The sequence below is a fragment of the Rutidosis leptorrhynchoides genome, chromosome 5, assembly GCF_046630445.1.
Source record: "Rutidosis leptorrhynchoides isolate AG116_Rl617_1_P2 chromosome 5, CSIRO_AGI_Rlap_v1, whole genome shotgun sequence".
NCBI classification, from domain to species: Eukaryota; Viridiplantae; Streptophyta; class Magnoliopsida; order Asterales; family Asteraceae; genus Rutidosis; species Rutidosis leptorrhynchoides.
The window spans coordinates 412,777,557-412,788,533 of NC_092337.1; the positions used below are offsets into that span (position 1 = coordinate 412,777,557).

The 10,977-nt window shown below is 34.7% G+C and overlaps 2 protein-coding genes across 2 annotated transcripts; both read left to right on the forward strand.

Annotated features, from left to right (window-relative positions):
- Nucleotides 1–1,179: 1,179 nt before the first annotated feature.
- On the forward strand, nucleotides 1,180–5,567 carry LOC139848267 (protein POOR HOMOLOGOUS SYNAPSIS 1-like). The gene is made up of 9 exons (XM_071838002.1): nucleotides 1,180–1,645; nucleotides 2,378–2,491; nucleotides 3,126–3,194; nucleotides 3,278–3,363; nucleotides 3,814–3,873; nucleotides 3,973–4,172; nucleotides 4,666–4,715; nucleotides 4,808–4,835; nucleotides 5,194–5,567. Exons 1-9 carry the CDS (start codon nucleotides 1,352–1,354, stop codon nucleotides 5,250–5,252), a joined length of 960 nt encoding a protein of 319 aa, XP_071694103.1. The 5' UTR covers nucleotides 1,180–1,351; the 3' UTR covers nucleotides 5,253–5,567.
- A 1,321-nt stretch (nucleotides 5,568–6,888) lies between these two features.
- LOC139849943 (lysM domain receptor-like kinase 3) lies at nucleotides 6,889–10,663 on the forward strand. Its single transcript, XM_071839553.1, has 10 exons — nucleotides 6,889–7,585; nucleotides 7,669–7,881; nucleotides 8,156–8,295; nucleotides 8,374–8,463; nucleotides 8,546–8,651; nucleotides 9,181–9,332; nucleotides 9,412–9,509; nucleotides 9,600–9,738; nucleotides 9,864–9,965; nucleotides 10,489–10,663. The coding sequence occupies exons 1-10, from the start codon at nucleotides 6,889–6,891 to the stop codon at nucleotides 10,651–10,653; spliced, it is 1,902 nt and encodes a 633-aa protein (XP_071695654.1). The 3' UTR covers nucleotides 10,654–10,663.
- The last annotated feature ends 314 nt before the right edge of the window (nucleotides 10,664–10,977 follow it).

Consider the following 10,977-nt stretch of genomic DNA (forward strand, 5'->3'; position numbering starts at 1 on the left):
TTACCACTAAATCATTTAGTTTATTAAACAACATTAGAAGAATGGATTTTTAAAGCGAAACGAATTATCATGAGGGAAAATGGTCAAAATGCCCCCCGGTTTTTGAAGTGTTTAACAATAGGGGTGTGCACCATTTGGTTTCAAACCGAACCATTTGGTTTCAAACCGAATAAACCGAATATCAAATCCAAACAAAAAAATCAAATAGAATTTTTTTAAACGGTTTTCGGATCGATCGAAACCGAAAACGAATTCGTAATTCTGTTTTTGGTTTGATTTTCGGTTTTGAAAATTTTAAATTCGGTTAACCTGAAAACTGAACTAAAAACCGAATTCAAATTAATAATACATTAAAACATATTTATGATTATAATATTTATATATTTATATTATATTTGATGTATTATTACATATTTATTAAACAATAAACATGTTATATACCCTGTAAACTTAAATTAATTTCACAACCGTTAGTCCTAATTTATATGTAAGTTTATGCTAGTTAGGATTTTTATCTTTAGTGATTTTCGATTTTAACCGAAACCAAACCGAAATCAAATTCGGTTTTCGGTTCGGTTTTGGTTATGATTTTGATATTTAAATTTGGTTTCGGTTTGGTTTTAGGTTTTGATGTTATAAGTTTCAAAACCGAATAAACCGAACCGAATAAACCGAAAAATAAAAACCAAACCGATGAACACCCCTATTTAACAATATGTCCTCAAAAATTCGAAATTGAAAGAAATGCCCTCTGTACACGCATCACGCACCACGCATGATGCGCGCAAGCCCGTGTGTACGAGATATTTAGCGAGACAACTATTTTCCCTCGCAAACTCGCACCAAGCGCCACCGACGGTGCGTGATACTTGGTGTTTGGTGCTAAAATAGCAGAACTTTGAATGGACGTATTGACTCGTAGCACCAAGCACTACGTACGGTGCGTGTTGCGCGATTTTTTGTGCGTGTTTACGAGCAAAAAAGGTTGTCTCACTGAATATCTCGAAAACACGTATCATGAACAGATTTACACGCATCATGCGTTGTGTGTGATGCGTGGTTAGAAAATATTTTTCGCAATTTCGGTTTTTAAGGTCATATTGTTAAAATCTTTTGGAGATGAGGGCATTTTACCCAATTTCCCAATTTACGGACTATCAATATATCAAGCTAATTTCAAGCTTTTGAAGCTCTGACGTTATATAAAAACCTTATTTTCCTTCAAACGTGTGCGCATAAACCGCTAAACATGGCGGGATAAGGAATCATAAAAAATTTCGAATCGTAACAAACTGCATAGCTCGAGAGCTCAAACGTGAAGGAATCACATCTATCAAACGAAAACGAAGAAATGAATATCAATAATCAAGGATTATTAGACTTATCAATTATAACAACCGCCGCCGCCGCCGCTTCAATCGAAGAACATTGGGAGGTTCAATACGCTCGTCACTTCAACTTTCCGTCACGTTCCTCTTCCGCCGGTCTTCATCCGTCGCTCACTCATCCGGTTAAAAAATTCAAAGGCACGTGGCTTTCATCCGTCACTGCACTCGCCGATCTCAAATTGCTAACTGCTACGACCGATCACTCTCATACTCTTCCATCAATCATCCTTACTGTTAATCTCCTCGGCAACGTCATCGTAAGTTATATTATTGTTTAGTTTATGTAATTTTATTTTATATTTTATATTACTGTAATAAATTGATTTAGTATTATTATTCATTTATACGCCTTATGTGTTATCAGATCACAAATTGAAGCAGTTATCAACGCCGTTGAGACCTAAATCGTGTTCAAATGACTTATTTGATGTTAGTTGATTACATTCGAATATCGAACGAGTTAATTTTTTTATACTGCCTGGTAGTGATATTAGATGTAATGAATTAGATATGATTTGGTATGTTTCTGTTGGCTGGCTTCACTAGCTCAATAATAGGTATTGTTTGCAAGTAGCAGATAAATAGTCTCAGGTCTACAATTGCAGGATTCGAGTGTGTGATGTTGATAAGTAAATGCGATCGGTATTTATCATATTCGTATCGAAGTTTTAAAATGTTTGTTATGTATGTTGCTCTGCAACAATTCGAGTCCTAAAGGCCTGCAGATTCCTTGTTGATATATCTGTTATTGGTAGGTAGGTAGTACTATGTACAGTTGCTAAGTAGCTGCCTGAAACCTTAGCTGTCAATTGTAGTTCTGATGTCTTAATTTCGTATATGTATTAATGTATATCTTATTAGAAAGTATAATTGTTCATTTATCTTGTATACTTATGTTGGTAGCCTTTGTGCTTGTCTAATCTGTTTAGGAATGCATTTCATATAATACTGTTTGAAGCTAACAAGACTTTGCATCTGAATCATTCCAGGAAGAACATTACATTTCAAATCTACATTTCACCTGGCCGCAGATCACATGTATGTCTGGATACCCTCCTAGAGGCAGCAAATCTGTATTCATCAGCTACAGAGATCAAGTGGGCCAGGAAAGGCCCTCGAACCTGCATGTTCTGTATATATTTACCTACTTATACCCTTTGTTTTTGTAGATCTTGTCATGTCCAACTATAACCTATTGCTGTTTACATTTACTTAGTTAGTGAGCCATGATTTTTATGGCAAATGCATTGGCCGTGAGTGTGTGTGCGTGTGTATACATATGTCGTTTTTCATTATGTGATTTTAAAGATCAAACATGCGAACTCTAATGTTGAGACGGGACAATTATAATAACTATATCTGGCCGGATTTTGAAATAGCTGTTGCTCATCTGACTGACTCCACATGTCTACTTTGTCTGATAACCAGGTTGGATACATGATTGCTTCCCTCCACTAAGCATAATAAATTTGTGCGAACTTTGTGTCTTTGGCTTCGATAGTGAGCTTGAGAAAGTTTTTTTTTTTTGTCTACTGACCACGAGCTTTCATTTAATCCCCTTCCGATTTAGCGAAGTAGTGCATGTGTATTACAATCAGAATGTTACCCCTTAATCGAGATCATTACTGTTCTAATTGAACCCATCCATCGTCACTTACTTCATCACTATTCACCAATGATTACTCTCATACTACTAGTCTACAATCTACGATCTCAGATAAGGCATTTTGTTGTTTGCAGATCCAAAAGTTCGCTGTGCGATTTCACTCAGTTGAGGAGACTGAAAGCTTTGTAAATTGTATAAAGGTTTGAACCTTTCCCTTTTCCCCCTCTCCACTGCTCATTTATGTGTGACGCTGACAAATCTAACATCATTATCTCATCTCCAGGAGGTCTTTGGATATGAAAAAAGTGATTCGTCTATGTCTGCAATCTCTAAATCCAAAACGCCCTATCAATCTGAGATCTTGCGTGGGTGAGATTATCATGCCCAACTGAACCTAAATTTACAGAAGTTATCTAAGAAGCTGAGCACCTTTTTTTTGTGTGAAACTACCAGCAAAAAGTAATTTTGCAAACAGATGAGGTTTTCACTGGTCAGGGAAGTATTTTTACTCAGATGTACGTGGCTTATCTGGGTTACTGGGTATCACGAGCCCGTTTTCAACCCTTTTCCCTGACCAACCAAGATATGCTTCCAGTGAGGTCTGAACCCGAGACCTTTTGGGAGGTAGTTGAGATGATTAAAAAAGTAAATTTGCAATAACAAATACTAATTTTTTGTAGCTCATGTTTACAAAAATTGATATGCTTTTGTTATATAACAAGAATGGTGGTTTAATCTTCTCTGAAAAACGAATAGAAATTATCGAAAATTCAATGACTAGTTCTATTATAGAAGTTAAGCTCTGATGTCTTCTTGCAGTTCACTAGAGGACTTGGACCAAATAACGTCAACTGCAGATTATTCTCAAGATGTGTATAGGTGGGAGAGAATATAATAACTTATCTGCATGTTTTCAACATTTTAAAGTCCACAGCGAAAATGTAGGCTGATTAGCCGAGTTTTAACTTGTTTGTGCAGACCATTAATACCGGAGTGGAGTCCACAAACATCTCCTGCTGACACTTATAATCAACCAGTGGACCCAAGTGAGAACCATGATTCTGGCGAAAACTCAACTTCCCAGGAAACTACGCTTACTCAGGATTTTCAAAAGCTCTCAGCCTTTCCTCCTAGTTTTACATCATTACTCACGGGCTGCTACCCTGTTAATGAACAAGGTGCGTGTTTTTTTCTCTTTCTTACTCTCTAATTCTTCTCTGATTCCATTTATTTAAAAGTAGATATGGATTATAAATTATTTCTAACGGGTCAACTTCATTAACTTGGTTGAAAATGAAATGTGTTACACTGGTTGGGCCCTTGGGCGTAATCAATGGTACATTTCAGTGCTTAAAGCTATTTAAAACTCTTTGGTAAAAGAAAGAGAATAAATTAGTATTCTGATAGTTTTCTCATATCCTTCAAGGAAATAGAAACATTAAATTTGAGCAGACAATCCAACCCGTCCCTTTGATATGTATTAATATTTACTGGTTCCGACCCAATCTACTTCAACCCGTTACTCTACCCGCTGACCATCTGTTTCTCTGCCTATGCTACTTGTTATTCTTTGAGTTGGATGCATGAGGGCATAAGGCAAAAGAGAAAAAGAATAAAGTGTAGTGAATTTGCTACAATTGATGATATTGGACTTGTAATTTATCATGACAGCAACGCAAAAAACTGTTACCGATGAAGTCAATCTCAAAAAGGAAATCCTGGTAATATCGATCGCTTAATCTTTTCACATTTCCCTACTTCATCTATACGGTTTCTTCATTTTTGCAATGACAAACTTAATTGTATTTCACAGAAATATTTAGAAGACTCTTCCTTTCAAGGTATTTGTTGCTCTTGATACTGTTCATAAGCCCATGCTAGTGCTACAAACAATTCGAATCAATATCCCTTAAGCTCATAATACAGTGTAAACTGCAAATTGTTACTATATATTAGTTTAAATAGGTGGAGCCTTGTGACCAAATATAAATTATAAAGATACCATCATTAGTTACTTGTGGAAATATGACGAAAGACAAAAATGAAAATATAATACATAATATGAAATATTCTGGGGATTGCCATGATTCTGTTAGAACTGATGGAGTATATATCTTAAAATAGCTGCTCGAAAGGTTACTATTGTTTCATATATTTTTATTGTTGAAAAGCTAAGGTGTGACTTTTATGCGCTGACAGATATATTAAGCAAGGTACAGGAGGTCATGAGTGAATTTGAAGACGATCTTCTAATGTAACCATCCCGATGGTATGGGGCCAATCAATATTCAACCGTGGCCGCATTGAAAAGTACACAAGTACATTCAACTGTATTCCCTTTTCTTTTTAGTATTGTCATCAGCTACATGGTACTGAGTACTAATCTATTATATAGATGAAAAGTATTGCAAGTATGTCACATCATTATGCATAAACCATTAGAAGGTTAAAAGAAGAATAATAAGTAAGCGAAGTTTTGTTGGCTTACGTAAGTGGTTTGGACTTCGTAAGGGTGACCTAGACCTATAGGTCCATAGTTATGGAAACGCAAACTTAGGCATTGTTACTAATTTGATTTGGGTTGATGGCAGAAGTTTCGTATATAAACCTGCTACTATGGTTAGACTTTGAATAACTAATCATGTTTTACTGTTTGTCTTCTATACATACATGCATTAGTACTTGTACGTTATACTTGGGCAATATGAGCCTCTTTATGTATCAGTAATGAGAAGTAGAATGCTGCGGATGAGCGGTGAAGTTGGGTCATATATGCCTATCATAATGTGGTTAGGATCTGATTAGCCTTGTTATTAAGATTAATCTTGATTGATATATACCCAACATACTTGAAATATAGTCGCTTCATCTTACGAGTGTCTACTAGACAAAAAGTGTTTAGTTTTTGAAATGTATATTAATTACACTTTAAAAAGTCAGATATCTAATTGACCTTTACAAATTTAGGAGTAACTACCAGTTGTAGAGGTTAGATCAGTTAACAAACCAACAAATATTAGGCTCCTATTTTCAGTGAATCATGCCCAATGCCCTACCAGGCTTCAATATATAAAGTATAATAGCCAAGAGCCCAAGAGTATTGGTATGGCCCACCGATGGCTGATCCCATCCCACTCAAAATAAAAAAACTGGGTGGCCGGCCGATTTGACCAAGAGTATATCACTTGAAGTCACTCTTGATCACAGTTTTATTATACTGTCACATGTAAAGTTTTCGTTATCATTATAATAATAAATAAAAATTCATTGTTACATTTACATCTGTTATGTGATAGTGATGATGTATTCATCATCCTTGCCGGCCTGAATCTTTGGCATCTTCCCTTCTTTAGACTTATAAACTTGACTTTATTTAACTATCAACTAACCAAACATTATCACAATTGTATATGTTTAACAAACAATGTCAGACACACAAAAAGCGTACATCCAAAAACACAAGAAACAACAGGAAGACCATAATGTTAATCTTAATGACTCGATTGGTTATTTATATGTAACTTGAAAGCTGAAATGAAATGTTACTACTTTATATGACTTGCACACTATGGAAAAATAACGATACTTAAATCGGTTTAAACGTGTTTTGGTAAATGGTAAACAGACTGGAAACAGCTCGTTAGGATGGTGTTGAAGTCTCCACCCACCATCAAAGATAAAAACAAAGCACAGCTTCTTGCGTGCAAATGTCTTAGGATAAACTGAAGACAGTGACAAGAAATTCATGCCGAAAAATTGTCTGATTCACCAAGCTGCTAGCCATGAATTGTTTATATCGACAAAGCGAAATTAAACCAAATTTTTGTATACTACACAAATGGAGAGAATAAGAACACAAAAAGATCTGTCACTGCATTAACAAACAAAAAGATAATGACAAACAAATTAAACCAACCTTCATATTCCTTCAATTGCCTTTTCTTATGCAAACAATTTATGGCTTCTCACAAACAAGTTTCTCTCCTTATTATCTTCACTTCGTTCTTAATCCAAACGATTCTTGCTCTTCCTACGACAAATGAGATAAACCAGATCCCTTTCACTTGCTCTAAACAATCTAAGCCATGTAATTCCATACTATATCAAAACAATGATCTTACCGAAAACAATATCTCTTCACTTTACTCAGTTAATAAATCACAAATTCAAACATTTGGTCAAGGAGACCACCTTGTAACAGTCCCATGTTCTTGCCAAAATGTGGACCACCAATTTGCATACTTTTATGATACAGTTTATTCGGTTAAACCAGATGATACATTCTTGAATGTTTCTGATCAGTTTTACAGTGGGCAAGCTTGGGAGGTTGGGACACAATTTATTAATGGAACGAATGTCACGATGCATTTATTGTGTGGGTGTACGGTAACAGATTCTCAAGTTATGATCACTTATACGGTTGAACAACATGATACACTTTCTGATATTGCTAGTCGGCTCTCTGCTGACGTGGCTGAGATTGAGAACGTTAATAAAGATCTGATTCAGAAACCTGGGTTCATAGAGGCTGGTTGGGTCCTTTATGTTCCTATGTATAAAAACGGTGTTCCATCATTAACAGCGAAGAAAGGTAAATTTTTTTGTATTCTTTTTATTATGTGTATGTATTCTTTGTTTCAAATTCGATAGCTAATGTTACTCGTCTTATTTTAGGTTCACCGAGAAAGAATCATAAGTGGGAGATTGTACTTGGTGTACTACTAGCAGTTATTGCACTTTTATTATGCATGTCACTCGTATTAATCGTGAAGAGAAAAAGATCCCGAGAATCTGATACGGAAAATTCAAAAGTTGTATCTAAAGCAATGAGTTATCGTAAATCAGGTCCTCAGCACACTCGATACCTGAGTAAAGAAAATATGGATGGTGAGTTCATTTTTTTTTTCCTACAGGTAGCAATTGCGACCCATATATATTAATGGGCTAATTCAGGCTATGTATTATCTTTAACATGGAAAATTAGGAAATAAAAGTATCTTAAAAGTTAACGAGTGGCACGTGGCAAGAACTGATCCATTTTAGTGCTTACAACCTCTCAAATCATTTTATTCAGTATTAAGTTGCCGAAGAAACAGTATACATTTTCTAACCATAAATGACAGTAACTATTTACTAAAGCGTTATGCAAACATATAAATAGGTATCACAGGTTTTGACACTGAAAGACCGTTAGTATACGATCTTGATGAGATATCTGAAGCTACAAACAATTTCGATGATAGTAGGAAAATAGGAGAAGGTGGATATGGGAGTGTATATTTCGGTATATTAGGAGGAAAGGTACAAAAATTTTATTTTTTTCTCAATTTTGACAAACATTCGATGTTCAAATTCGTGATCTGAATGACATGCTTTTAGGAGGTTGCTGTAAAGAAAATGAGATCCAACAAGTCGAAAGAATTTCTAGCAGAACTTAAAGTGTTATGTAAGATTCATCATATCAATGTGGTAAGATATATTTTCAGTGTCTCAAAATTTTATAGTTTAATGAAACTAATTTGATGATCATAATTAAATAAGTGAATAATAGGTGGAGCTATTAGGATTTGCAAGTGGTGATGACCATTTATACTTGGTTTATGAGTTTGTTTCAAATGGATCTTTAAGTGAGCATCTGCATGACCCTTTACTCAAAGGTATTAACTTTCAATCATACCAGTTAAGATTTTGAAGTTCTGTAGGATAACTAGAAATTAATGAACTAACGCCGATACTAAAGGTGGTAAAATCAACCCAATCAAATTACAGGTCAAATCTGGGTTATTTTCAATTGATTTCCTTTCAAAAGTGTATAATTATCAGAAAAGAAAATGGGTTGAATGGGCTATATGGGTCAACGGCCTCCTAATGCTGTTGAAAACTTGAAATTCTTATCAATGTCCTAAATCATTTTTTTTACAAACAATTATCTTGTTATTTTAAAAGTACCGTTTTTGTTATGTATTCAAATATTTAATACATTGCAGTCTACTTTAACAAAAAAAAAAGGACAAAAAGTTTTAGTGTGTCGGCCCAATTTGACATGGCATGTTTGGTCAACACTTAAAATTTATCATTTTGATTTATCAACCAACCTGCCCATTTTGCCACGTCTCGTCAAAAGAAAAAATAAACACATGATGTGTTAGTTTAAGAAAAATCATTGCTGATCTGAAGTTAATTCAGGTCACCAGCCATTATCTTGGACCGCAAGAGCACAGATAGCATTAGATGCTGCAAAAGGTATAGAGTATATTCATGATCACACAAAGGAGCGATATGTACACCGTGATATAAAAACAAGTAACATACTACTTGATGGAAGCATCCGAGCAAAGGTACCTACTAACAAATTTAGGTAAATCTAAATGCAATAAGGATTAAAGTTAGACTGACCTTATAATAAATGTTCACAAGGTTGCAGATTTTGGTTTGGCCAAACTTGTTGGAAGAACAAACGACGACGATTTTATAGCAACTCGCCTTGTTGGGACACCAGGATATCTTCCTCCAGAGTAAGTTTTCCAGATAAACGTTCACGTTTTTACGTCACCAAAACTCGATTAACTCTCTAAAAAACCTACAATTCCCACCTCATGAAACAGGTCTGTTAAGGAATTACATGTAACAACAAAAACAGATGTGTTTGCATTTGGAGTGGTTCTAGCAGAGCTTATAACTGGAAAGCGTGCACTTATGCGTGACAATCGAGAATCCAATAAAATGAAATCACTCATCACAATTGTAAGTCTATACAGAAATCACTACTCACATAAACTTGCAAATATAATATAAGGAACATGCTGATGGTACGCATATTAGCACATTTTTAGGGATGTAACTAAAGTTTTATGTTGTCGCGTGCTCAGATAACTAAAGTATTTGAAGAAGAAGACGATCCAGAAGCTGCACTAGTATCTATTAGAGACGGTAGCATGAGAGATAGTTATCCTATGGACGATTTATACAAGGTTAGTCTCGTAAATTACTCCTAGTACATTTTGTCTTTATGGAACAATAAGAACCAACTAAATTTAGCTTGTATATCAGTTTGAGGGTGTTTTTGTTTATCTTTTAATTGAATAGTTCAACACTGAATGTTGCATTTAACGCGTTTGTTTCTGACCTCTGAATGACATATGATGCTGAATGGTTTAGCACCAATCCATTCAGAGTTGAAACACTCTCTTAACCATTAAGAATCTAAATTATCAGTAATATCCTCCTCAAATTACACGGTGTATCAATAACACTTATCAAACAACTATATTGAATTTTTTATTCATGTAAAAGGTTAATAATGTAATTGTACATTATTCATATTGATCATTCAGAATAATTATCAAACAGGTTATCGTCATTCAAAATCAAGTTCATTCAGATTCTTTGAACCAATTAGATCCATTCAATGCTTAATCATTATGTTTTATCAAACACAGTTTAAGTATATGCTAATTCCTTGAATTACATCTGGTCAACGCGCCTAATTTGCAGATGGCTGAAATTTCGTACTGGTGTCTAAGTGAAGATCCTAATAACAGACCAGAAATACGAGAGGTGGTGGAATCGTTAGCGCGAATTGTGATGTCATCAGTTGAATGGGAAGCATCGTTGGGAGGGAGTAGCCAGGTTTTTAGTGGTGTATTCGATGGCCGCTAAAAATATTTGGATACCAGTTGATTGTTGTTATAAAAACTGATATTATTGTCAATGATTTTTCTTTCATGTGCATGATGTGTAAGCCATTTTTTAGCTCATATGGTGCAATGGAAATTGGAACAATTCTCATTTTGGTGTATCTTGTGCTTATTATACTGTTACTTTTTTCAACAACACAGTTTTCACTTGCAATTAGTTAATTTCTTGTAATATTCATCAAGTTTAGTATATTAATTGAGTACCTTTTCTTGTTAAATTCAAGTATAATCATTGTAGATATTCACATTATAAATATCAATTCCTATATTGTACTATATACTTTCG

Excerpts from the sequence above, each read along its gene's own strand:
- LOC139848267 (XM_071838002.1), top strand. The coding sequence starts at position 1,352 with ATGAATATCAATAATCAAGGATTATTAGACTTATCAATTATAACAACC. Across the intron at positions 1,646-2,377 it reads ATCTCCTCGGCAACGTCATC|GAAGAACATTACATTTCAAA; the intron begins GTAAGTTATATT and ends GAATCATTCCAG. Across the intron at positions 4,836-5,193 it reads AGAAGACTCTTCCTTTCAAG|ATATATTAAGCAAGGTACAG; the intron begins GTATTTGTTGCT and ends ATGCGCTGACAG.
- LOC139849943 (XM_071839553.1), top strand. The coding sequence starts at position 6,889 with ATGACAAACAAATTAAACCAACCTTCATATTCCTTCAATTGCCTTTTC. Across the intron at positions 7,586-7,668 it reads ATCATTAACAGCGAAGAAAG|GTTCACCGAGAAAGAATCAT; the intron begins GTAAATTTTTTT and ends GTCTTATTTTAG. Across the intron at positions 9,966-10,488 it reads CTATGGACGATTTATACAAG|ATGGCTGAAATTTCGTACTG; the intron begins GTTAGTCTCGTA and ends CCTAATTTGCAG.